Source organism: Acomys minous (assembly GCF_964271855.1).
Source record: "Acomys minous genome assembly, chromosome: 18".
NCBI classification, from domain to species: Eukaryota; Metazoa; Chordata; class Mammalia; order Rodentia; family Muridae; genus Acomys; species Acomys minous.
In genome coordinates this window covers 58,320,668-58,347,554 of record NC_140501.1, presented here as the reverse complement: position 1 = coordinate 58,347,554, position 26,887 = coordinate 58,320,668, and the positions used below count along the sequence as shown (strand labels likewise).

General features: G+C 48.5%; 2 protein-coding genes across 3 annotated transcripts in view; both read left to right on the top strand.

Moving 5' to 3' along the window:
- The first annotated feature begins 907 nt into the window (after positions 1–907).
- On the top strand, positions 908–11,237 carry LOC311589267 (complement C1q and tumor necrosis factor-related protein 9). Of its 2 annotated transcripts, none has more exons than XM_084767584.1 (4): positions 908–991; positions 5,614–5,800; positions 7,132–7,194; positions 9,951–11,237. In XM_084767584.1, the coding sequence occupies exons 2-4, from the start codon at positions 5,635–5,637 to the stop codon at positions 10,721–10,723; spliced, it is 1,002 nt and encodes a 333-aa protein (XP_084623710.1). In that variant the 5' UTR covers positions 908–991; positions 5,614–5,634; the 3' UTR covers positions 10,724–11,237. The 2 variants fall into 2 exon arrangements, with proteins under 2 accessions (XP_084623710.1, XP_084623709.1); XM_084767583.1 differs by having other exon boundaries at positions 933–991; positions 5,619–5,800.
- Positions 11,238–12,968: 1,731 nt separating this feature from the next.
- Positions 12,969–26,887, top strand: part of MIPEP (mitochondrial intermediate peptidase) — a 125,727-nt gene continuing 111,808 nt past the window's right edge. Inside the window, exons 1-4 of the mRNA XM_084767579.1 lie at positions 12,969–13,292; positions 15,711–15,884; positions 18,366–18,454; positions 21,470–21,556. Of these exons, the coding sequence (XP_084623705.1) occupies positions 13,107–13,292; positions 15,711–15,884; positions 18,366–18,454; positions 21,470–21,556 (536 nt within the window). The 5' untranslated portion in view covers positions 12,969–13,106. The remainder of the gene's footprint in view (positions 13,293–15,710; positions 15,885–18,365; positions 18,455–21,469; positions 21,557–26,887) is intronic.

Sequence of the window (26,887 nt, the reverse complement as noted above, 5' to 3'; positions counted from 1 at the left end):
CCATTGCACTTTTGCCTGAATGTTTAGACAATTCCCTGGGCAGAAGAAGATTGCACGACCAGACCCATGACAGAGCTGCAGCATGCTCTTTCCTGGTTGCACGGGGGTTGGGGGGAGGGGCTCTGTGCCTGGTCTCCCCTACACAGATCTTGGGAGGATCTGTTTAGGCCATGGTAACTTGCCACATCCAAAACACCTGAAACCGAAACTTGGAGTTACTGGAAGGGAAGAGCAATTGTCAATTGTCCAAAGGAAACTTTTCATCCCCCACCCACCCACCCCACACACACAAAGGAGTAGATAATCCCAAGACAGTGTTTGCTCCGCTCAGGCTGAACCTGAAGGAGCAGTGTTCCTCAGGAACACGCGAAAGGGACGGGCCACTCCCCTTGGCATATACCTGTGGTTCCATACCCTTCAGTCCCTAATCACATGGACCTGTTAGCATCCTTCCTAAATGCCGGTTAAAAGATGCAAGTGCATCTACTCTCCAGAAGAGGGCTTCCGATCCCTTTATGACGATCATGAGCCACCATGTAGTTGCTGGGAATTGAACTCTGGACCTGTGAAAGAGCAGCCAGTGTTCTGAGCAGTCTCGCTATTCCATATTGTCATTTTTATACCTGTTGCCTGACGAGGGACTCAAGGCCGGTGAGAAAACTGTTCTAGTTAAGGAAAGAAACCTGCATTCCCGCTGCCACCTGCTGGAACACCTGGAGTCCCCTCAGTCTATTTCAGAGGACAGAAGAAGAAAGGGACAAAGTTTTCCTCACCCGGGGGTGCTCCAAAGAGATGCTACCTGCCCCCAGTGCTGCTGTGATTTTTTGAAGCTCATCCAAAGCATGTGCCTCCCTCTGTCCCCTCCCCTTCCTGCTGTTTTGCAGTTATGTCCACTTGGGAGCTCTAGGGCAGGAAGGCATGATTTTATTTACAGTGTGTGGGGTCCCTATTCCCGCCGTGCCTGTATCCAGCCTGCAACACCAGGGTTCAGGTAAGTGCACTAAAGGATTTTATTTTATTTTATTTTATTTTATTTTTACATTCAGCTGAAGGCACCTGGGTTCTGAGGTAGCCAGGTGTGGTATGTATAAAGCTCTGGGTAAGAACCGAGGCATCTGCTTCTCTCTCTCTTTTTTTTTTCTAAAGAACACACAAGTGTGGTGGTTCACACATGCAGAATCACACTGGAGCAGCTGACACAGCAGGCTTGGGCTACAAAGTAAATTCCAGGACAGACAACCCAGGCCACAGTATGAGATTATCTCAAATGCACACACATGTGCACGTGCCCGCACGCGCACACACACAAACACACGGTGGAAGGGTGGCACTAAGCGAGAGAGAAAAGCAGTGAATTTCATTTGCCAGAATTCTGCAATACTGGGCTGGGAGGAGGCATTAAAAACAAGATAAATCACACGAATAACAGACCTTTCTAGAAAAAATATAATTAGATAATCAGCTACACATTTTAATGAGTCTGTTTTATTAGTTATGTCTGTGCTAATTCATAAAGTCTATAAAAATATGTTTTAAAAATTGCGTATTTGACATTGTATCAACTCCATGGGAGAAAGAAATAGAGCCAATTTAGTGTGGAAGGGTGCCATCCCTCCATCTTAGGTCAAGCAGGCTGAGCCTCTGCAAGGACAAACTGGCCTGGTGCAGCACGCCTGCCAGCCACGCTTGGAACGCTGGGGCAGAACGACATGAGTTCTAAGCTGGCCTGAGCTGCATAGCAAAACCCAGTCTGGCAAAAGCTGGATTGCAGTTCCCTGGGTTCTGTTAAATGTTAGTGTTTGGGGGCTGAGTAAACAGTTTGAACTCTTTGGGGGCATAAGGAATCTGAGATGTTTGGGAATAGGCTTACTCTTGACCGCGAGTAGGAGAAAGTTAATCAGAAGAGGCACCGAAAGTGTGTGCTGTGTGTTTGTTTTTAATGTGTGTGTTATGTTTGCACCATCTGTCAGCGCCACACTGGGAGCCAGGAGAGGGCGTCACATCATCCGAAACTCCAGTGACAGACTTGGATATACAGCCGCCCTGCGGGTCCAGGGGCCTTAACTCAGGTGCCCTACAAGGTCAGGCTCTTGAACGTTAAGCCATCCCCGCTCCCGCCCACGCTCACGCTCACGCCCCCGCCCCCCAGTGGCTTTTCACCGGAGGTTGGGACGCTGGTTAAAGCACAGAAGAAGGAGCCTAGAATCTACCTGTTGCTTCTGTAGAGAACTCATAGGTCTGGCGCTAAGGAAACTCAACTTCTAACGGAATGAGTTTGGGTCAGTCACCACCTGGGTTTCCTCTTCTTCCATAAACACTTTCTGTATCCCGTAATACTCAGCAGCTCCACCAGAGGGCGATACAGCCTTGTGGATGGCAGCGTCTAGCTACACCGGGGCTAGAGATGGCTTAGAGGTTAAGAGCACTTGGAAGAGCAGAGTTCAGCTCTCAGCACCCCCCGTCTGGCGGCCTGTAACTCCAGCTCCAGCGACACCTCATATTCTGGCCCCCAAGAGTCTTTACGTTCACTCGTGAGTGTGCCTGTGCGCGCGTCCGCATGTGTGTATGCAAACACATAGTTAAAAATAAGCAAAACAAACGGTCACAAATGTGTAACCAGCACTACAAAGACCTTTTCTCCCCGCAGGAAAGCCTCTTACCACCTCATCGCTCTATACGTTAACATGTTCGGTTATTTGCATATATTTACTTCTAGTTTTTGATAGTATATATACATTAATATCTTCATAATGTGCCTGATAGCTTAGTCTTTCTAAAAGTCCAAGTTTAAAATTTTAACTGTTTATTATTATTACTACTACTACTACTACTACTACTACTACTACTACTACTACTACTATTATTATTATTATTATTAGTGTGTGTGCGCTTCTTGTGTGGATACCCTCAGAGGCGAGAAGGGGGCTCAGAATGGGGCTCAGATCCCCTGGAGCTGAAGCTATAGGCAGTTGTGAGCTGCCCCCTGTGGGCTCTGCAAGAACAGCCAGTGAACTTAACTGCTGAGCCATCTTTCCAGGCCCCATTTTAGTCCTTTCAGTTTGACACAGGGTCTCTCTCTGTCTCTCTCTGTCTCTGTCTCTGTCTCTGTCTCTCTCTCTCTCTCTCTCTCTGTGTGTGTGTGTACCCAAGCTGATCCTGAACTCATCATCTTCTGCCTTCATGCATCTGGTACATTCTTCGCTGGCCCTCATGACTTCTTCAGCACTTAGGCACCATCCCATCCCCCAAATCTATAAATAGGCATTACATAATGTGCCCCTTTCCACCTCAACAGATGCTGCTGCAGGTAACTTGGGCGCACAGATCTTTGCTTTATTCTGAACAATTTCAGAGATGGGTTGAAGGGACAGGCACCTCTCCTTTTGCCTTTACAAAGGCTTACGGACATCTGCATTGCTGCCCATGGTACATAAGGCTCTGAGGTCTGACGGCGTGCATTAATACATGTGTTCTTATTTGGTTTGGGGGTGGGGTGAGAATTCTGTTCTTTAAATCTTAAAAGCGCTGCCACCACATAGTCCTTGCATCAAACCACCAAGGCTCACTCTGTGGCTCCATATTCAACCCTGGAGACTTGGGGTGCAATGCTGAAAACTCCGTAGTGAGCATTTGTGTCCCACCTTGTACCAAGTGCAGAAGCCCTGCCAGGCAGGGCCTGGAGGAGAAATGGAGTGGCACTTTGCACACTCACCCGTATCCTCACCTTGATCTGGAATCACATTCATGCACATCTTACAGACTCAACCCCCTGCAGAGACTTGCATGCCGATCCGGTGCGGGGTAGTTCGCCTACAAGTCTCCCTGTGCCTCAACCTGATGTGTGCTCAGGAACGAGCCACGGCAACAGACTTGTTTGTTTTGTGGCACTGGGGGTTAAACCCAAGGACTCTATGTGTAACACGAGTGCTCTAGCATTGAGCTGTAGCCACAGCCCCTGATGTTTGGTACATTACTGTTAAAGCCACATAATTTTTGGTGTGTGTGTGGGGGGGGGGGGTGTTACTGTGAGGGAACTTGGGGCCTCGTGAGTGTGAGGCAGTATTTCCACAACTGAGCCGCAGCCTCATCTTTACTATTTTGATGTTTTTATTGTGATAAAATACATACATAAATTCAAACTTAACCAGTTGAGCCATTTTAAGTGTATGACTGAGTAGCAACAAATACGTTCACATCACCCTGCAGCGATCACCATCAGCAGCCTGCAGAGGTTTTATCTTTCATTTAACAGGAGCACCCACCCCGCCCCACCCTTCACCCCACCCCCAGATAAGCACTCACACCAGGCCCCACATTCAGTCCCAGATTGTCACCACCTAATGTCCTTGAGGTTGATCCATGTTGTAGCATGGGCCAGTATTTCCTGCCTTTCTGGGGCTGAATGACATTTCACTGTATTTATATACTACATATTCTTTTTTTTGAGGGGGAGTGGTTTGGGTTGGTTTTTTGTTTTTTGTTTGCTTGTTTGTTTGCTAGTTTAGTTTAGTTTTGTTTTGTTATGTTTTCCCCAGACAGGGTTTCTCGGTGTAGCCTTGGCTGTCCTGGACTTGAACTCACAGCGATCCCCTGCCTCTGCCTCCCAAGGGTTGGCATTAAAGGTGTGTGCCACCACGCCCAACTATAATACGTATTCTATGTCCACTCATGCACTGATGGCCACATGGGCTGCTCCCCCTCGTGGCCTGTGTGGACATTGCTGCCAGGAACACAGAACTTGTTCAAGCCTCTTTCTGTTGTTGTTTGGTTTCGTTTCTGTTTGGTTCGTTGGTTGTTCTATGCCCAGGATTAGAATTGTTGGCTCAGATTGTAATTCTGTGTGAGCATCATTGTCTTTAGTGTGCTTCTTCATGTAGATTGTGGTCAAATTTGGTTTTTACATTAGTCCTATGGCATAAGAAAACATTTTCCTCTGGCTCAAAAAAGTGACTTGCAGCTGGGCATGGTGGTGCACGCCTATAATCCCAGCACTCGGGAGGCAGAGGCAGGTGGATCACTGTAAATTCAAGGCCAGCCAGGTCTACAAAGTGAGTCTAGGGCAGCCAAGGCTACATAGAGAAACCCTATCTCAGAAAAAAAAAAGTGGCTTGCTCAAATTGACACAGGGAACAGAAGTCTCCTAACCTCGAAACTCGGCTTCCATATTTACTGACCATTAAAAGCGGTCCCAGTCATGTGTCACCACCGGAGGACAATGTCGCCTTCTTTTCCTTTTCCTTTCTTTCTTTTCCCCCCTTTCACAATATATTCTCACTGTGTAACTGTGTACTGTGCTGACCTGGATCTTGTAATTTCCTTCTCAGCCTTCCGAGGGCTGGGATTACAGGCATGTGCCGCTGTGCCAGGCTTTGTGACAAGGTCCTTCAACTCCAGCCCAGTCAACTTCCTGGTTTTTTTTTCCCCCCTGACCTGACCATCTGACACAGTGAGATCTGGTGCAGACCTTTGTGCAGAGAGAAGAGGCCCTGCCACTCTCTAGCAATTGTGCCCATGCCCAGAGACCAAGGCCTGCCCCATCGCTGAGACAAGAGACCATGCCCGTATCCGGCAACACCCAGCAAGCTGGCATCTTTCAACTTCTGTTTCTCTCAGTCCAGGCCCTGTTGTCTGACCATGAAGATTTGGTGGCTCCTGCTGGCTGTGGGTGCGTGCCCAAGGAGTGTATACTCCCAAGACACCTGCCGACAAGGGCACTCTGGCATCCCTGGGAATCCAGGTCACAATGGCCTACCTGGAAGAGATGGGCGAGATGGCGCCAAGGGTGACAAAGGAGACACAGGTACCTTTAAAACAACACACCTGTTTTCTGGGCCAGGTATAATGCATGTTTTTAATCCTAGCACCCAGGAGGCAGAAACAGGTGGATCTCTGTGAGTTCCAGAACAGCCAGAGCTACATAATAGAGCGACCCTATCTCAAAAACCAAAACCAAACATCAAAATCCCCAACGCATCTGTTTCTGTATTATTTTTCTAGTGTGTGTGTGTGTGTGTGTGTATATGTACATACATACATATACATATATGCATGTGCTGTTTCTCAGGAGAGTGACGCAACCCACGCTGCTTGGCAGGAAAGGCTGTTGCTTCTTTACCTGCTCCTCTGAAGATGTGCTGTGTGTTTCATGTTACCAGCGCCTGGTTGGTGCAGTGTGTGACACACACATTCGCAGTTGTTGGCTAGATAGATGTTCACGCTCTGGCCTGGAGACCGTGCTACAGAATACACGAACTGGGAACTAAGCCTGGAAAAAGAGAAATTGGAGTAGGAAGGCTCAGGCTTGAGGTAGTGCAGAGGGGTGAAGGGTTACGGGGAGAAGGCAAGGCTTGACAGTTCAGGGGGACCCGGGACTTGCTTGGGAATTTCCATGACGTCAGGCATTATGACCGATGCAAATCAGCCTGTGTCACTCTCCAGGCCTGAGAGCTGAAGGCTGTTCCAGCTGCAGGTCACTCCACACCTAGCATGGCAGGGTTGAAACCTTGGCGTCCCGGCTAATTTGAGCAAGACAAAACCTGGACTAAACTGTGGCCTTGCGAGGTCTTCTGTCATCATAGTCTGGCCATTTTACCTTGCTTATACCAGGTGAAGGTGGGACTTGGTGGCCCTGCTCCCAGCCTCGGGGCTAGTGTATGGTTAGCAGAACCCAGTGTCTGTCACAGCGTGTTTAGTGGCATTCACTCTCAGTCCATGGTGACTTCCCTCCCCCAATAGTCATTTCATGGAGTTCCCTGGTGTCTCAGGGGAGCACCCCATCGCACTGTTTGAATGAGGGGTGGAAAGGGGACAGAATGAGAGCTACGTCTCGCCCCTCCCACTGTCAGGCCACTTCCAAGTCCTCATCCTGAGGCAAAATTACAGCATGGCCCTCAGTGGCTCAGTTTGCCTTGCCTCGTGCTCCTGGCACTCAGGAAGTCAGTCACCAACTCATCTCAGAACCTGCTCGTCCTGCATGATTCGACACCCTGGATGCGCGCTAAGAGCTGCTACCTTCACCTGCACTGTGGGAAGAAAGGTGGGCTTGGGCACCCCAGGACTTCCCGTGTGCTTCATCCGTGGAAACTGGAGTTGGAATGTCAACTCTTGTCTGCTTTCTTCCCTTCCACCCAGGAGAACCAGGATATCCCGGTGGCCCAGGGAAGGATGGAATCCGTGGAGAGAAAGGAGAACCAGGTGAGCAGTGGCTCTGCAGTCGCCCATCCACAGCGCTCTAATGCGAAGCTGAGTTGCCGGCAGCTGTTCAGGAGGGACCTGTGCGGCGCTGCCGGGATCAGCCGCTGTATTAGCCAGGGGGTCTCTAGAGGGGCAGGAATGGTAGGACGGATGTATAGAAACACACACAGTCTTATGTTTAATAATAAGAAAATGGTAAGACGATATCAGATATCAGAATATATGAGATTTATTAAGTGAGCATGGGGAGAGAAGAAAAGGGGGGAAGGGTACCCCAGAGAGAGAGAGAGAGAGAGAGAGAGAGAGAGAGAAATGGGGTAAGGGGGTAAGAAGAGAGAGGGTAGAGAGACAGCCGTGAGAGGGGCTTGTCCTTTTATATAGCCCTGGGCAGGGCCACGCCCCCATGGCAGGTAGGCAATGACATCACAGGTAGGCAGACTGAAGCAGAATCTCAACACAGAGAAGGTGGGGGGGTGGGGAGCAGAGAGGGAGAAGGAGAGACAGAGACATGGAGAGACAGAGAGACAGAGACGATTACAACCTGTGGTCTGGGTAGTCCAACAATGGCTGTCTCCCAAGGGGAAGGCCAAGAATCTGTTAGTTGGTCAGTCCACGGGCCTAGACATCTCAGCAGTCCCAGTGCGGTTCTGGAGTTCCAGGGGGAATTCCTGGGGAGCTGCTGATCTTGAGTCTACATTGGAAGCATCAAGTAGATTGTAAGACCAGGCAAGGAACGGCCCAGCAACAGGGGAGATGAGTTTACCAGTAAGGACAAGGACAGGCGATCAAAAAGCAAAAGCTTCCTTCTTCCACATTCTCTGACTCCTACTTTTTTTTTTTTTTTAAGATTTAATTTATTATGTATACAATGTTCTGCCTGCCTGCCAGAAGAGGGCACTAGATCTTACCATAAATGGTTGTGAGCCACCATGTGGGTGCTGGGAATTGAACTCAGGACCTCTGGAAGAGCAGGCAGTACTCCTAACCTCTGAGCCATCTCTCCAGCCGGGCTCTTAGATTCTTCCCATGCCCTCTTTCACTATGTTCTCCGAGTATTGAAGGGGTTGACTTACATGTCCCATTTTTGACTAAGCATCCACTAGCTACTTATTTTCCATGTCTCTCTTTTTTCTTTTTTTCTAATTTATTCAGATTGTATCTCACTTGTATCTTCCCATTGCCCCCTCCCTCCCGCTTTCACCCCATTCCCCTCCTCTAGACCTCTGACAGAAGGGGACCTCTTCCCCCATCATGTGACTATAGCCAATCAGGTCTCATCCAGATAGCCTGCTTCCCCTTCCTCTGAGTGCCACACCACCAGGCTTCCCCGCCAAGGGGATGTGATCAGACTGGGGGCACTGGAGTTCTTGTCAGAGGCAGTCCCTGCTCTCTCCATAACTGTGGAGAATGTGCTGTCCATTGGCTAGATCTGAATGGGGGTTGGGGGCGGGGTCTAGGTTTACTGCATGCATTGTCCTTTGCTGGCGCAGCAGTGTGTGCACCCTTCCCCCTGCCTTCCCCCCCACCTCCAGATCTGCCAGCTTTGATGGTCTCCGTGTAGAGTTCCTGGACCCTCTGGGTTTCTTTTTTAACTTCTTAGTTTGAGACAAGAGTGTCATGGCATTGCTGAGGGCTGGCCTGGGACTCACTCTGTACATCAGGAAAGCTATGAAGTTGCTAGCTGCTATGTGAGCCTCCTGAGTAGCTGAGATGACGGGTCTAGAGCCATCACACCGTGTCGAGGTGTTATTTTTTGCACGTATAAACATTCTTAGCTTATGGGCTGTGCAAAATCAGGCAGGAGGACAGATCTGGGCTGCAGGCCGCTGTGTGCTGGCCTCTGACTCATAGAATGAGCGCGAAGGAAGAGGGCTTTACATCACTCAGTGCATCTGTCCCTACTTCAGGGAGAAAGTGGCACTTGAGGGGGACGCTGGGCTGGGGTCACAGCTCAGTGGCCCATCCTTGCCCAGAATGAATTGCAACCTAGTAACCGACGGGGAGAGAGATGCCCGTAATGTCAGACACGGACAACTCATTCTGCGCATTAATCTAAGGCTTTATATGAAAGGGCAGTCTAGGGCTGGGTAGATGACAGGCATATGGGCTACAATCAACACCTGACTTCAGCTCCACTCCCCGAGGGGCTGTCACGTCCCTGGGACTGAGGTCCCGTTTCTCAGCAGCCCCAATCGACCTGCTCTGCTCCCAAGGGTGGCCTCGTTTCTGGGCTGACATAGGTCACTCTGGTAGTACAGTTGTCACTGCTCATACGAGCCCTGGCACTGACAGAGGAATACTTTTGGAGGCTGGGGACGTGGCTCAGTTGGTAGAGTGCTGGCTCAGCATGCATGAAGCCCTGGGTTCTAGTCCCATTGCTGTGCAAATGGGGAGTGGTCAAATACAGCTACAGTCTCAGCACTCAGGAAGCACGGGCGGGAAGATCAGAAGTTCAAGATCATCTGGCCAGCCTTGGCTATAGTGAGTTTGGGGCCATCCTGGGCTACATGTGACCCTGTCCCTAAAATTTAAGAATTAGTCTTCTCATTCCACCGTGTGTGTGTGTGTGTGTGTGTGTGTGTGTGTGTGTGTGTATTCCTGCATGCAATTTGGGAGTTTCTGAATGTTCAGACTCTGAGCAGATCTCAAACCCATGCACTACTTTGTCTCAATCAAATGTCTTACTAACAGAAACCCTAGCCTCGCTCAGGAGGAGTATTTCCTAACTCACTTCTTCATTATCTCCTTCTATTCAGGAGCAAATGGAAGAGTGGAAGCAAGAGGCATCAAAGGTGACCCAGGCTCCCGAGGACCCCCAGGGAAACATGGTCCAAAGGGATCCATTGGTCCTACAGGAGAGCAAGGGCTGCCAGGAAACACTGGCCCTCAGGGGCAGAAGGGGGATAAAGGCGACGTGGGCCCCACTGGTCCAGAAGGACTAATGGGCAGTACTGGACCTTTGGGTCCCAAGGGCTTACCTGGCCCTGTGGGCCCCATTGGCAAACCAGGTCCCAAGGGAGAAGCTGGACCCATGGGCCCCCAGGGGGAGCCAGGAGTCAGAGGAATTAGAGGCTGGAAGGGTGACCGAGGAGAGAAAGGGAAAGTTGGTGAGGCTCCCACCTTGCCCAGGAGTGCCTTCACTGTGGGGCTCACAGTGATCAGCAAGTTCCCGCCCCCCGATGTGCCCATCAAATTTGACAAGATCCTGTACAATGACCTAAACCATTACAACGTAGCGACGGGGAAATTCACCTGCCACGTGGCTGGCGTCTATTACTTCACCTACCACGTCACGGTTTTCTCCAGGAATGTGCAGGTGTCCTTAGTCAAAAATGGGGCAAAAGTCCTGCACACTAAGGATAGTTACATGAGCTCTGAGGACCAGGCCTCAGGTGGCATTGTGCTGGAGCTAAAGCTTGGGGACGAAGTGTGGATGCAGGTGACAGGAGGAGAGAGGTTTAATGGCTTGTTTGCAGATGAGGACGATGACACCACATTCACGGGCTTCCTTCTGTTCGGCAGCCCTTGACATGAGAGCCAGCACCTGGGCCTCCTAGAGGGCTCTGCCGGTGGGCGTGGGTGGTGCCCATGGGTCCAGCTCGGCGAGGGTGGCATTGTGACTGTACCCATTCCTCTAGTTACTGTGTCAATCCTAAAATGTAGAAGTGGGAGGTTAATCCTACAAATTCAGTCACTCGAGCATATTAATAATAAACTAAGAGTCGCCAGCAACACGTCGGTGTTCGGGTAAGGTGATGAGGCCCGTTGGGCCAGGTAAACCCGTGGGTCCCAGAGCATTTCTCCTCGGTGTCATTTTTACCAAGAGTGAGTCCAGATTTGAGTTCTCTGGGTCGCGGTCCCGGTGTCTTCCATCCTCCCTGCCTGTCTGCTGCATGAGTCTGGATCTGTGTCTGCCTGAAGGCTGGCACGTGAAGCTATCCCTGCCCTCGACAAAGCGCTTTGCCTTCTATCTTATTGAACAGCACAAAAAGCATCACAGGGAGGAAGGGATGAAGGCTACTTGATAGAGATGCTTAGCAGAGTTTTACAAGGGATTACATCACTGGCTCCAGCTGGTCCATACTGCCCCAGCTGATCAACACTATGAAGCAGGGAAGGAGAGGGAGAAACAGAGGGAGAAGAAGAGGGAGGGAGGAAGGGAGGGAGGGAGAGGAGACCGGACCTGGCATGGTCCCAGTGACACACCTCCTCCAACCAGGACTTTCATGACGAAGGGGATGGCTTAAACTTCAAAACGTACACCTCCTAATCCTTCCCAGACAGTTCCACTAACTAGGGACCAAGCTTTCAAGCATATGAGCCTCACCATTCCTCATTCAAACCACCACAATAATATAAGGGATATCTTTAACATAATGCATTGCCACCGCTGTATGTAATTTAGAGTCTCTTAAAGAGGGAAAAAAAAAAAAACCAAAACCAAAACCAAAAAACCTAATACCACCAAACCAAACACCAAAAATAAATAAATAAATAAATAAATAAATAAATAAAAATTAAAAAAAAAAAAAACCAGACAGTGGCCCTGTTTGTTGTAATTAGCTTTCCTCCTGAAGCTGGAAGCCACAGTTTGTCCACGCTAGGCAAGCCTCTGCCGCAGAGCCACGCCCACAGTCTGCCTGTTAGAACGTATCTAACACACAGCAGTCCCTTACCCAGGACACCCTTTGCCTGCGCGTTTGTGGTGGGAAGAGTGCTGACGTCACTTTCCTGCTCTAAGGGCCACGTTAGGACTTCTGATATTAGGGGGACGTAACAGAAAATGAGCTGGGGTTACGGCTGAGTGGGCATAGCATTTGTACAGCGTGCCCGGGTTCCATTCTCGGCACTGCAAGAACTATTTCCCAGCCTCTGCCCTCCTCTGATTTCTACAGTCCAATTGACCATTTGGGGAGGTCCTGTCTGTACTCATTTAGATTTTAGGCTATTATGGTGAGAGACTAGGTGTTAGACTTCCTGTTAGGCACACAGACAGGGAGAAGGGTTATGGCTAAGCAGTGATGGTGTGGAATCTCCAAGGTGACCAGCTTCTTCCTCTACCCACTGCTGATGGACCAGCTCAGCGGAATGGGTCAGGACATGTTATTACTACAGTCCCGGGTTAGCCAACTGCTCTCGATTTCTTCAAGTTGCACAATCCTAAATTAGGGGAGGAAAGGTCTTCAGAGGCTTAAGAACTCCCAGCCTTTGAGAAGAGACTGGATTTTTTTCCCTCCAAGTCCCGCCTCTGCTTCGCACAGGGGTCTTTTTTCGCTGTGTGCCTGGTGAACGTGTTTGCTCACGCCCAACGAATGCCTTCCTCCAACTGCTGAGTCTGTCCACACGCTAAGCTTCAGATTTTTCCTGCCTTCTAATCCTTTGGCTGGCAGATTCAATGAATCCGATCAAGACCCCTAAACGGGATCAATAGTTTCCAATGTCAAAATAGATGACGATTCTCTGACAGTTAATTCACGTGGTTACACACAACTATCGCTGACACAGCTGACATGCGGGCAAAGGTGGGTGTGACTTCAATCTCTTTTGGAGCTGACAGGTAGGTGCCTTAGATTTCGACTACATGTGGCTTCTGGATCTGTCCATGCGTTGTCACTCGGTCTCGTCTGAACTCATCTTGAGTTGTCATATTCAAAGACGCCCAGAGCCCCAGTAACGATGTAAGGAAAAGGCAAACCCAGGACGATTCTTCCTCCAGACACACGAGGGCGCTCGGGAACATCTGCTTCTCGGAAGGCTTCCGGGCGACGCTCTTGCTAACAGGAGTCCACGGACTCTCAAGTCCCAGCCGGCCCACAGGCCAACGCGAGCGTCACGTGCCGCGGCGTGGGCCGCTGCCTTGGAAACGCGGGGCGCGCGCTTCCCGAGAGTAGCCGAGCCGGGGCCCCCGGAGGATGCTGCTGCTGGCGGCCGGGATGCGGTGCGCCCGCAGGCTGTGCGGCCTGGGAACCGCAGCGGCTCTGCGGGGACCCCCAGGCCGGGGCCACGCCCGCGGGGTCAGCACCAGCTGGTCCCCGGTGGGAGCCGCCTTCAACGTCAAACCCCAAGGGCGCCAGTGGGACCTGTTGGGAGAGCGCCGGGTGAGCGTGCCGTGGGTCTGGGCAGCTCCGGCTCCGCTTCTTCCTGAAACGGGACTGTGCCGGGATGTGCGCGCCCCGGAGCTGCGGTCCCAGCGGCTTCCCACTCTGCCCTTTCCCCACTCTGGCTTCATAATTCACCTTTGCCCTTAGCTCTGTAACGACAGTCTCTTCTGTTGAAAACTCCATCGCACTGTCCATTTCAAGCTGCCTTGGAACAACCTGTCAAACCAGGCATGGTGGCTCCTGCTTGTGAGAGTCTTGATGGGTAGAGGAGCAAGGGCGGTCAAAGGGCTGCCTTTTGGCTCCAAACCGAGTTTGAAACTGACCTGAGTTATATAAGAACTGGTGTTAAAACAGAAAGCAGCAACAGAACCCTTTTGGGGAAAAAAAAATCAGGTTTCCTGTCATGCTTCGGAGTTGATTGCTTAGCCTATGAAGTCACCAAACGAAATTGTTTGGCTATTTCCTCCCTGCCCCTGGTGATGTTGGACACTTGATCATGGAAAATTGAGATGCGTCATTATGTTTTTGCATTTGCAGATTTTGTTGTAAAGCTTAAGGGTCAGGGGCTGGAGAGATGGCTCAGAGGTTAAGAGCACTGACCGCTCTTCGAGAGGCCCTGAGTTTAATTCGCATCAACCACATGGTGGCTCATAACCATCTGTAATGTGATCTGATGCCCTCTACTGGCGGGCAGGTGTACATGCAGACAGAACACTGTATACATAATAAAGAAATAAATGCATCTTTTTTTAAAAAGGGGGTAAAGGGTTAGTTTTGCCTTTTAGCTTCTCATTGTTGGGCAGCTTTCTAAAGACAAGTCTGGGATATAGTTACATTGCACTTCGTGGTGTGAGTAACTCTGTGTTTCACTTTTGTCTACTTGAAAGTTCTTTCTATATAAAGTGTCCTCCAGACCCCCTAAGGGTGGAAGAAATGGAGTCTGCGTTAGAAGTGCCTGTTAGTACTGAGCAGAAAAGATGTAAAAGATAAGCTTGCTTTTGTGTGGATGGAATGTAACTAGTTTCAGCCACATTTTAAACAATTATTTACTGTGTGTGTGCTGCAGGTGCAGGCCAGAGAACTTTGCTACTGCACTGCGGTACTCAGATTATCTTACGTGCCCCTGTCTGGCCCTTGAGCTTCTGGTCTGTTTTCTTGTTTCTATCTTGGAGTACGAATGATGAGATTACAGTTGCATGCCACAGAATTTTAAAAATTAAGTTTTATTTTTCACTTTATGTGTTTTGCCCAACTGTTTATAGATGCCGCACATGTGTGCAGTACCCACAGAGGTAAGAAGAGGGTGACTGATCCCCTGCAGTGGAAGTTATAAACAGGTTGTAAACTGCCCTGTGGATGCTGGGGCTAGAACCCAGGTCCTCTGTAAGAGCAGTCAAGTCTCTTAACCACTGAGCCATCCGTCTCCAGCCCTTCCTCCCAAACTGTTTTTTAGTTACGTTTTTGTCTGTCTGTGTGTATAGGTGATTGTATGTATAGGGGTGTGTGTGTGTGTGTGTGTGTGTGTGTGTGTGTGTGTGTGTATTACTGTGTATGCCTGGACATTTAGCACTTGGGGTGTTTAGACAGGAGGAGCTGAAGTTCCAGGCTACTGTGACTGTAAGCAAAAGGGATTTTGAAGCATTCTTCCATATCTCTATAGAAGTGTTATAGAACTGTGTGACTAGATGACAGAACCCGTGTGAAGTACACAGCACACACATGTGTCCTGTTAAACGGCAGTTTTTCTCGGGGCTCTAGGATTCAAGCTTGAACAGCCTTACAAAGACGGTTGTTTCCATTACATCAGTGCTTTTTTTTTTTTTTCTTTATTAAAACCCTGAAGTGCCTGAGTTTCAACCAGTGACTGGTATGTTAAGTCTCAGTTTTATAGTGGTGGACAGGTTGGTATTATGTGTGGAGACCTTGCTCTATGAGAGACACAGCTCTTGGCACTTCACACATGCTTTCTGCTATCGTATGTTTCCATGCTGTCAGCTGTGTACCTGGTGAGAAAACTGCAGCCTGGGAGGAGTGCTCACGTGACCGGGGTTAGCATCTGCTAGCACTGTCTGCGTGCCAGGTGCTGTTAGACATCTTGTTAAACCTCTGGATTCTTCATTTAACCTCCCAGCCATTTTTCTCGTGGAGTCACAGCACTGACAACGGAACCTATGCCATTTCTTGTCGAAAAGTAAGAAGGGCTTGAAGAAAACATAAAATGTCAAAACTATTTTTTAGTGTAGTTTTGTGGAGTGTGACAGAGAAGGAGTGTGACACCCCTCCCATGAGTATAGATGTGGGTGGTCTAGATAGAGCAACCAAGATGAGGGCTTCCTGTGAAAGCAGTTCTAGGGAATCAATCAAACAAAACTGTACTTCTGGCTATAAATTGGAAATACTGCTTTGGACTTGTAGGGTCTTTTTGGAGTTCCTGAGCTCAGCACACCTGAAGGATTCCATGTTGCCCAGGAGGAAGCCTTGAGGAAGACGGAGTGGCTGGTGGAGCGAGCGTGTTCCACACTCCCAGGGCCGCAGACGGTCTTCATTTTTGACGAGCTCTCAGATTGCCTGTGCAGAGTGGCCGACTTGGTGAGACTTGGAAGGGAGAGCAAGTGTGAGTTGTAGGCGCATGCGTGCCATGGATGTGTGTGTGTGAGTGTGGAGGCCAGAGGAAAACTCTTAAGGACTCTGTCCTTCCTCGTAGGAGCCGTGGGTGAAACTTAGGTCCCCAGGCCTGCAAGCCAGACCTTCCGCCTGCTGAGCCAGCTTGCCAGGAAAGGGCCCACACTTGATTACTTGGATCAGTGAAGGTGCTTTGTGGCACATAGGATCCAAAATAGTGATCGTTCACAATGTGATGCAGTTCTGACCTGTGTAGACTCTTCCTCAGTGTTCAGTCATTGTTGAGGTCACCTGGAACAAAGTACTGCCCTAGGTCAGGACAGGTTAGAAACATCAGCTCTGCCCGAGGCAGGTACTGTTCTGCAGTTCACTGGTTTCTAGACAAGTTAGGCAGTGCCCAGCTGTGGCGTCACCTGGGGCAACTGCTGAAATCCCTCTGCCTGTCTTTATCTACCTCAGTCAGTCAGTCAGTCAGTCAGTATCTTTCTCTCTTGCTCTGTGTGTGCGCGCGCGCGGTCTCACTGTGTAGCCTACACTGTCTTAGAACTCACTCTGTGGGCCAAGTTGGCCTTAACTCGTTCAGTCCCTGTAGCCTCCTGTAGTGCTTGGCACAGTTCATGGCCAGATCTGTCTTTCCTAGAAGGTCTAGGAGCAGCTATGAATGTGAGACCAGCCTAATACTTCTCCATTTTTTGTCCATTTCTGCTTTCGTGACCATTTCGTCTTTCCTGCCCTTGAGTTGAGCACGAGGAGATGATAACACAGTCACATTTGCGTACCTGGGTTTTAAAGGAAAAGGGTCACACTGTTCTGTTGGAAAGGTTCCCTAGGCGTGAGGTGTGGGCCCTGCCTTTCACTGTGTCTCTGTGCTGTTCTTCCTCAGTGATGGAAGCATCAGGCCCTATGCTTTGCCAACTTCCTGTGTCACTAATGGAATTGGAAAAGGCAGATCTACACAGTGTGGGTGTCTCTCACGCAGTCCACAGTCCACTTTGACAGTGACTCTCAGTCCTGGAGAGCACCTGATTTGTAGGCTTAGTCTGCATCCTCAGTAGGCAGTGGGCTACAATTTCCCCTACATTTTGTTGTTGTTTGTGGTGTTTTGGTTTTTGTTTTTTCTTGAGAAAGGGTTTCCCTGTGAGGCCCTGGCTGTCCTGGATGCGCTTTGTAGACCAGGTTGGCCTCGAACTCAGAGATCTACCCGTACTGCCTCCCAGAGTGCTGGGGTTACAGGCATGCACCCTGCGTTTTTTATTTTGCTCTTTATGTCCTATGTTTTGAGCATTAAAACTATTTATGAAGTATAACAGTGTCTCATTTAAAAATCATTTTCTAGCCAGTTGCAGTGTTACATGCCAAATGCCAGCACTTGGGAAACTGAGGCAGGAGGATCGCAAGTCTGAGGTCAGCCTGGGCCACATAATAAGATACTGTCTCACATCAACAACTATAAAAGAAGTCTGAACAAATTATAATGTAATTTATATGTATAATTCTCTGGGTAAATAGCTTTTTCTCTTTTTTAATTTTTAAGCTATTTCCTGCCTATCTGACCATTGTGAGGCAAGAATTTCATCAGCTCTCAGAAAATAGCATTTTGTTTTCTTTTCTCATAATTTCTATGAAACAACTGTTTTCCTCATTACCATTACAAATATGCTTTTATGCTAATGGGGCTGCATTGATGATAAAGTGTTGACCCATTAGTGTGAGGACCTGACTTGCTCTGAGTTCCCAAGTAAGGGCCCAGTGTGGTAATTACACCAGTAGCCCAGAGCTATGGATCTGGCAACAGGAGGACTGCTCCAGGCTCAGTGAGAGACTGTGTCTCTAAAATAATTTTCTATTAAAAAAAAAAAAAAAAAGAATCCTTGCTTAAATTATTCTGGTTGGCATAGCGGAAACAGTATGGTTGTATACTGTTCTGGATGAGGATCAGCAATTCCTATTTCCCTCTTATAAAACTCCCACAGAGAGACTGTGCCTCCCCCGCCTGCTCCCAGAGCCTCAGATGTCAAGTTGGTTTTGAAATTATATTAGGTGTCATTTTAAAAGTGCACCCCTGAGCGAGCTGTGTCATCGTAGGAGCATCACACTGCAGTTTAAAGTCTGAAGTTTCAGAGTGTTCAAGACCAGGGTTGGCTCATTACAGTCACAGTATGGGAAGGATTTGCTGGCTATTTATGTGAAGGTGAAAAATCTTATAAAATGAAGTTCATGAAAGCATCTGCTTTGGAATGAAACAGACTTGGTTCCGAGGGATTAGAGTTTATAAACGTCTAGACAGAACCAAAAGGATCTGCTTTGCCTCGGTAGATGCAAATTCAGTCAGGAAATGTGTGGGTTAAAGCGAGTGGCGCGTTCCAAGGCTGGATTCATTTGCACCCTTTGTTTTAAAATCCTGAGTTCCATCAAAGTCCTCTGGTTTTTGTCTTTCCCCTCCACTAGGCGGACTTTGTGAAAATTGGACACCCTGAGCCCGCATTCAGAGAAGCTGCGGAAGAGGCCTGCAGAAATATTGGCACCATGGTGGAAAAGTATGTCCCCCCATTCCAGGTGGCTTTGTGTATAGTGCTTGTCACCTCCAGGGCAGGAGGGAGGAGGCACCATGGTCTAGCAGCCCAGGTAGGTGGCGAGAGGGCTGGGGTAGGTCCCTGTCAGCTGCAATTATGGCCTGTCCTCTCCCTTTATCTGTAATTGGGTAATCACGCCGACTTCAGTGTTGCCGTGTGTGAAAATGAAATGAGGCGAAAGAGAGCGTGAGATGCTTAAAGGGTGTGGGGCACACAGGGACATACGGTAATATTTGTCATCATTACTGTTGATGGTAATTGTGCTGGTTGTTCTTTGTAGTGAACCGCATTTGAGGGACTTCCTCCATCAGACTGGCCTGTAGACAAGTCTGGGGGGTATTTTTTTGGTTAATGGTTGGTGTCAGAGGGCCCAGCTCACTGAGCTGTGCCACCCCTAGGCAGGTGGGCCCAGGTTGTATAAGAAACATGTCGTGTTAGCCTCAGGGTGTGAGTGGCCCTCCTCCTCCTCCTTGGCTTCTGTATCAGTTTCTGCCTGCGGTTCCCTGCCTTGCATCCCTCAGTGGACTGTGACATGGGACGTGTAAGCCAAACACCCCCTTTGCTCCCCAGGTTGCTCTTGATTTTGCTCTTTTTCACAGCAGTGGAAAGCAAACTAGGACAGTCAGTAGTCTTTTGAGTATTTTTGTGGGTATTTGGAGTTCCTAGGTTCTACCGTGAGCCGACTGCTCTTGCATACATGGCTGTGGGCTACAGGGTAGGAAGCCAAAGTATGTATTTACATGAAGCACCCTCGTAGACTTTGTTGATTTGTGATTAGGACTATCTCAACACTCTTGAGAGAGCCAAGGAAGGCTGTAGGTGGAGGATGTAGGAACCAAGTTATTCTAAAGTGGCTTAGGAGTGATCTGAAATGTTTTAAAGCCACTTACAAATGCCCCAAAGAGATTGCTAAAGCCACTGTGGACAACACTGTATTCTGAAGCACAGGTGTGTGATAGTGTTGAGGCCAGGGAGAGTGTCAGGGCTTGCCTAGCCTGGGTTTATGAGGGGAAAACAAGCCAGGCAGTACCACGAGACTGTTCCAGAGACCAGAAGTGGGAATGGAGGTAGCTTCACCAGCTGGACAGAGTTCCTGAAAGACCTCATATCTTAGGAGGTGTGGCTGTCTTTCTTTCCCATTGAGCAACGTTGCCCCACTCAGGCACAGTAAATGTGACTTTATGGTCATCAGTGTGAGCTACATGGATAAAACCAGTCCCTGCCACATTTAGACACTTGACCCTGTGCTGCAACAGAGACTGAGGCAAGGATTCCATGGGAGAACGGCCACCTTCTGCTAGGAGTAGTTCAGGGAAGGAGACAGCATGGCCAGGCCACCTCTCTCAGATGCCGTGAAGGCTGTGTCCTGCTGACTTGCGATGGAGCCTGTTGTAAGCACAAGCGCTCTGAGTTTTGTGGGAGACCAGTGGAGAGCCGTGACTGACGGTGGAGTGGTATAGTGTTTGACTGTAACCGTCACCTCTACATGGAGAGTGCTAAGACCCTAAAGCAGCCTTTACCACCTTGCCCAGAGTTTTGCTTCCTGCTTTCTCCAAGTGCTCACTGTGATGCAATTTTCCCTTTGCTCTGACTGAAGCACAGCTGACTTCTTTGGCTGGTCAGGCTAACCTTGGGTACATCGGGAAACTGACTCGTTTTCTGGGTGTGGAGAAAGAGTTGAGAATTAATGGTAGATATAAACCATAGACTTCACCTCGGGGTCTTCCAACATTAAACAGTGCAAGGGAGAGATGTGCATACGCCTCAGCAGGGACCATGGTGCAGGTGTCTCCAAAGTGCTGTCCTGTGCATTGCAAGAGGCCAACAGGACAGAGGTATCAGCTTTCCCCCTGTCCTGGGAGCTATGTGAGGGAGTAGATGCTGAGCATTTTTTTAAAAAAAAATTTATTTACTTGTGTATTTGTGTATATAAGCACTGCATGACAGAAGACAGCATCAGACAGAAGAGGGCCTCAGATTTCAATATAGATGGCTGTGAGCCACCATGCGGTTGCTGGGAATTGAATTCAGGACCTCTGGATGAGGAGCCAGTGCTCTTAACTGCTGAACCATCTCTCCAGCTCCCTGCTGAGCATTTTGATTGACAGTAATTAACTGCCTTGGCCCTTAACATTTGGGCAAGAAACCCTCCAGTTCATAGGATACTTTAGTTCTTTGTCAATGGCCTGGGGAACTAGCCCATCCCTGAGTTCCTGGCTAAGATCTGGAGACTGGGGAGGGTGTGAGGAATATTGTTCCTCCATCGTGGTCCAGGAGGTGGGAGTGGATTCTAGGTAGGGCTGGTCCCAAGGCAGGCCCTGAGGATGCCAGGGCCTTGGGACCTAGGGAGAGGGCAGTGCTGCTGCAGATTGGGCTGACATTGCCATATGGGCCGTGGCTCTTTGCTCCCAGATTTGGCCTAGAGCTTTGGTGTGATATTCAGTCCTCACAGCAGCCTAGGATTATAGGGCCACAGTTGACCAGCTGCGTGACACTGGCTGCACAGTGTGTCCTGAGCTGTCCAGGGTGGGCCTGCTCCTCTCACTCACCTAAGCACAGCCAGCCAGAGTGGTAGGGCACTGAGCTGAGGGCTTAGGGAACCTTCACAGTGCCTCTGCCTTTCTTCCCTCCTTGCTTCTTTCTACTTATTAAAACCAAAGAAGCTGCCTGCCCATTGCTAATGGGAAAAGGTCTCCATGACCAAGGCCACCACCCCGCCTCATCCTCCCCACCCCCTGCTCCAGCTGCCTTCTCATCTTAAGTTCGCCTCCACTGGGGGGTTAAAGGATTGCCTGTCCCTATACTGAACAGTTTCTAAGTATGGCTGTGATTCCTGGTTCAAAAGAATATACAGAAAACTACTCCCCAGTTTTGGGCTCTGGGTATTTGTATGTGACCATCAAATGCCATTTCTTGATGTAGAGTAAAGATTTTAAAATGCATTAGAAAATCACATGTTCCCACTCATGGTCTTTCTAGGTTGAATACGGATGTGGAATTGTACCAGAGCCTGCGGAAATTGCTGGATGATAAGAAGCTCATGGAGTCCCTTGACGCAGAAACCAGGTGCTTGTCCACTTACCCCTGTCTCTCTGACTAACGCTGCGGCCAGGCTGGGCAGCCCTCTGGGCCTTCAGGGTGGGAAGGCTGCTCTCCCCAAATCCCTTGGCTCCTGCACTTTCTCGGAGACTAAACCAAACCACACTACATCTTCGCTTTCCACCATGTCTGACTGGATCTGTCCTCTTTCCCAGGGTCACCACCAGTATCTTCTTGTCTGTTGCCTTGGTAATTTGTTTCCATCTCTCTGCCTTCTGCCTGAGCTCCACAGGCCGCTTCTTAGTCTCTCTTGCTCATTGCTGCGAAATGAATGAGCAGTGCTATCCTCCTGTTAATCGCTGATGGTCACACTGCCTTTATGCTTCTAGTTACGTAATAGCACCGTTGGGAGAGAGCAGCAAATTGATTTGTTGCTGGTGGTTCTCAAGAGCTTTAAAATGATTATCTCTGGTTCATTAGAGTGCAGTTGTTCATTGTAACCAGAGGCCTGGTGCTAACGCAGTACAGGATCGATGAAAGGGCTCAGCAGGTCAGTGTATCTGCTCATAACCCCAGTGCTCTGAGTTCAGTCCTGGGATGCACATGGCCGAAGGAAACACTGACTCCTAGAAGTTGTTCTCCCACCTCCTGACTCATGCCACGGTAGGCATGTTCACACACACGTGTGCATACGTGAAAAATGAGTAATGAAATAATAAGGTAAGCATAGTAGGGCTCATGATTTATGTGTTTATGATATTATGTCATAACCTAGAAAATAATTCTTTTCTCCACCTGTTGATCCTCTCTTTATTTATGGGACACTTTGACAACCTATTTCCACTCTTGCTGCTTCCATCTCCCTGTCCGTCCCCATGTGCCACCCCAACGAAAGCCCTAACCCCTGGAGGCCAGCTGGGAATGGAACTTGCTTTCAGTTCAGATATGAGTTCCAGGTGGTGGAGGCACTGTGGGGACAGGTGCTTCCCTCACTCCCCTCACTCACTGGCAGGTCTTCAGGGACCTGGCCCTCCTCCTCGTTGCTCCTGAAGCTCAGGATCTTAGTGGAGCTGGCTGTGTCACGTGGGCAGTTGTTTGATTGTAATTTTAGGCTTGACTTTATGCTGTCTCCATCAGTGCAAAGCGAGGTAAGCTTGACTGTGGGTGCATCACCCCAGATGAGTACGTACTTGGCATTGGCTTAATGTAACAATATAAAGTATTATCTCTAGGTAATATAGGACCTAGCTCTAATAACTGGCACTTTTTTGTTTTGTTTTTTGTTTTTATTTTTATTTTCTTTCAAGACAGGGTTTCTCTGTGTAGCCTTAGTTGTCCTGGACTCACTCTGTAGACCAGGCTGGCCTTGAACTCACAGCGATCCGTCTGCCTCTGCCTCCCAAGTGCTAAGATCAAAGGCGTGCGCCACCATGCCAAGTGGGATAACTAGCATTTTTATGTTGACTGTGTACAACTTTTAGTTGGCTTTTAAGTTATTTTATACACAAAGACATTGTGGGTACATTCCATATTTCTAATGTTTCTAGAAATGCCAATAAAGAGCTTTTGAGGAACAAAGTGAAACATACATTGGGAAGAGTAAGCTGAGTGACAGAACAGTGTTCCAGAGAGGAGAGCATTGGGTGTGGAAGAGAACTAGGGCTTGAGATGATAGCAAATGAAGCGTTGTGGTGGTTGAGTGACATTGCGGGCGTCGTCAGGCATCCAGAAGGCACTGCATCATAGACTCTGCCTGTGGAAAGTACGGGCCATGGTGAGAATGGGATGGCCGTGATGGTCACATGTGTTCTCATGTAGTTCATGTGTGAAGGAAGGAAGTGGACTGAGTGCCCACTTACTTATTTATGTATTTTACTATTTACTATTACTAGATGCATCCTCAGAAATACAAGTTCTCTGAATGTGTTAGTGTTTTTCTGTTGCTATGATAAAACAGAAAAGCAGCAGGAGGCAGGAGGATCTCCGTGAGTTCAAGGCCAGCCTGGTCTACACAGGGAGTTCCAGGACAGCTAAGGCTACACAGAGAAGCCCTTTTTTGAACCCCCCCCCCCCCGCAAAACAAAACAAAACAAACAAACAAAAACACAAACACAGCTGACAAGGGAGCTGAGGGGATAGAAGGTTTATTAGTTCACAGTGCCAGATTACAGACCATCACTGCAAGAAAGTCGCAGCCTCAGAGGTGTGGGGAATTGCTCTTGTCACACCCATAAGGAGCAGAGGACAAAGGGTGAGTGGCGCGTTGTTGTGGCCAGGCGGTTTTCCTACCATTGCTCAGTTCAGGGCCTCCTGCCTAGAGAATGGTGCCACCCTTAGTAATCAGACCTTCTGCCTTAGTAGCATCACTAAGATGCCCCCCTCACAGACGTGCCGCCAGACCCACTCTTCCAGTCTCTTACTGTGACTACCTTCTGAAGTGTCGAGATTGCGTCAAATTGACTGTTGCTGACAAGTTGTGTTAAGCGGCCATTTAAAGCTAATCATCACCCTCTATCCTTGTCTTTGAGCTAAACAAGAAGAAACTAGGAAATGAGCTGCGTTCAGATTTTTTTCAGAAGGGTCCCACAGAAAATTCTATACATTTGGGAATCTGCTATTTCTTCCCTTGGAAAACTTAGTGGCTTCAGTCTCTGATGAGTCTGTCTATAAAGAGACCTCCTTTTTATTTGAGGTTTTCTATGTTGTATGTGTGCAAACATGACAAACACATTTTCTTCACAGTGTAAAACAGGAAAGACCCCTGTTATAGAGCAAGTTATAACATCCTTTTGGATAAACTCTGGAGAGCATACCATGCAGAGCCTGAATGCACACACATGAAGATGCACACACAGGATCACTAGGAAGCATGAAGATGCACACACATGACCTCTAGGAAGCATGAAGATGCACACACATGACCTCTAGGAAGCACGAAGAGTGATTGAGGTGGAGAACACGTTGCCATGTTAGACAGGAGACAGGAGAATCCATTAGCGTGCTCTCCTAGCCTGTAAGCTCATGGCTGTCCTGTCTCTGTCTAACGAAGGGATTTATGTTACTCAAAAGGATTTTGAAGTTGTAAACAATACTCTAGAATAGGCTGGAAAAAAATCTGGTGAGGTAACATGTTAGTGTAGTTTTTGTCTATTTTATTTTTTCAAGGTTTCTTACAGCTCTTTCTCCCTTCTCCACTCAATCCCTTCCAACACCTCACACCAGGCAGGAGAGAAAGAAGGTTAGCGGGGGGCAGGCGCGTGGTTCTCTAGCTGCGTCCTGCTGGCGAGGGTCATTGCGTTGCTTGGGACAAGTCCTGTCTTCGTTTCAGGATAGCTCCAAGTTCTTCTCATCAAACTGCACCAACAGCAGCCAGGAGCAGCAGGGGGAGCAGGAGCAGCAGGGGGAGCAGGAGCAGCAGGGGGAGCAGGAGCAGCAGCAGGAGCAGCAGGGGGAGCAGCAGGAGCAGCAGGGGGAGCAGCAGGAGCAGCAGGGGGAGCAGGAGCAGCAGGGGGAGCAGGAGCAGCAGAGGGAGTAGGAGCAGCAGGAGAGCAGGAGTAGCAGCTCTTCTTCTTTCTCAAACCGCCCCTCCCCTACCCCTGGAATTTATTCCCTCTCTGGAGTCCTCAGAACTAAATTATCTGCCACTGGCAAAGATCATGCCCTGCTCAGAGTCTGCACGAGGCAAATTGTCTGCTGCTGTGGACAATCTAAAGCACCCACATATCCTACACCTGGGATTAAAACAAAAACACGTTTAAATAGCTTAACATATTTTAAATACAACAAAACTTCCACTACAGTAAGAAAAAGTCTTAAACTAGATTTTTTTCAAACATGTGTGTGTGTGTGTGTGTGTGTGTGTGTGTGTGTGTGTGTGTGTGTACACACATATGTATTGCCTGTGTTTGGAAGTGCCTTATATTTAAGTTGTAATATTCAATTAGTAGAGGACCGGAGAAATTGCAGCCAGAGGCACAGATCTACCTATAGCTGCTTAGACGTGGTAGAGGAGTCATTACACATCAGCAGAGAAAGACCGTGCGCTTGGCCAGTGGCCTTTTGGAGAAAAGAGAATTATTTTATCAAAGATTGAATATTTTTTAGAAGCTACACATGGTATTTTAGGATTATAATCCCAGATACTCAGGAGGCTAAGGCAGGATGACCCAGGCTCAAGGCCTTGCTGATGAGCTAGAGTGAGTTCAAGGCCAACCTTGATAACTTGTAAGACCGTTGTCCCAAATGAAAAGTAAAACAACAGTAAAATCGCAGATGGGTATATAGCTCAGCAATGAGTCATCGCTTAGTGTGTGCAAGCTTCAAATCCAGTGTCTAGCCCAGTCAGTCAGTTGTCTATTAGTACTTTGGAAAAGACAAATAAAAGCATAGATCTCTTGGGATGTGGAAGGTGTTTCCTTATACCAAAAAGAAAGATTCATTTGGCTACATACAAATTACAAACTCGTTATGGCCAAACTCTTCCATGTTGAAAGTCAGTATGCAAATGAGACACACTAGTTACGTGACAAAGGGCTAATATATTTATCATGTTAGGAGACCTTGCACATTACTGGAATATAAAGAGCATACACAAAAATGGGGATAGAATTTGTTTTTGCAAAAGGCTTACTTCTCAAGGAGGAACAGATAGATGCCCATTAGATTTTCACCGTGAACTGTAGTTAAATACTGATCTTGAGGGCGGCAGTAAGGAGTGGCTCTAGAAATAGACCGCAGGGCTGGCTGTTGGCACCACAGTTGGCTGAACTCTAGTTCCCTTTGTAAAAAGAGAAAAGGGAGTATTTATAGGATTACAGGCATGTGCTGCCTCCACCTGGCACAAACATTTTTATAGTAAACTGATACCATGAAGTATTTTTGCTTAAGAAGAGAGCACTGGGGGCTGGAGAACATGGAGAGATGGCTCAGTGGGTAGAGCACTGGCTTCTCTCCCAGAGGACCCAGGTTCAGTTCCCAGCACCCACATGGCAGCTCACAGCTGTGTGTAGGTCCAGTTCCAGAGGACCTGACACCCTCACGCCTGTGTGAATGCAGGGCAAAACACTCATGTACAGAAAAAAGAAAAGAAAGATTTTTTTCTTTAGTACTTTAAAAAAAAAATAGTGCTTAGGAAAGGGAGATGGTGTGAGGTAGGTAAAGAGACCAGTTAAGGGCTCCTGTGAAGTGTTCTGCATTGTTTGTAAGAAAGCATTCAAATGACTGCATTGTTAATGGGACTGATTGATTGATTGATTGATTTACAGGCTGTAGAACTCCATATTAGTCCAGAATGGCTCAAACTTGTAATCCTCATGTGTCTTCCTTTTCCATGTGCTAGAGCAACAGGTTTCACAGATG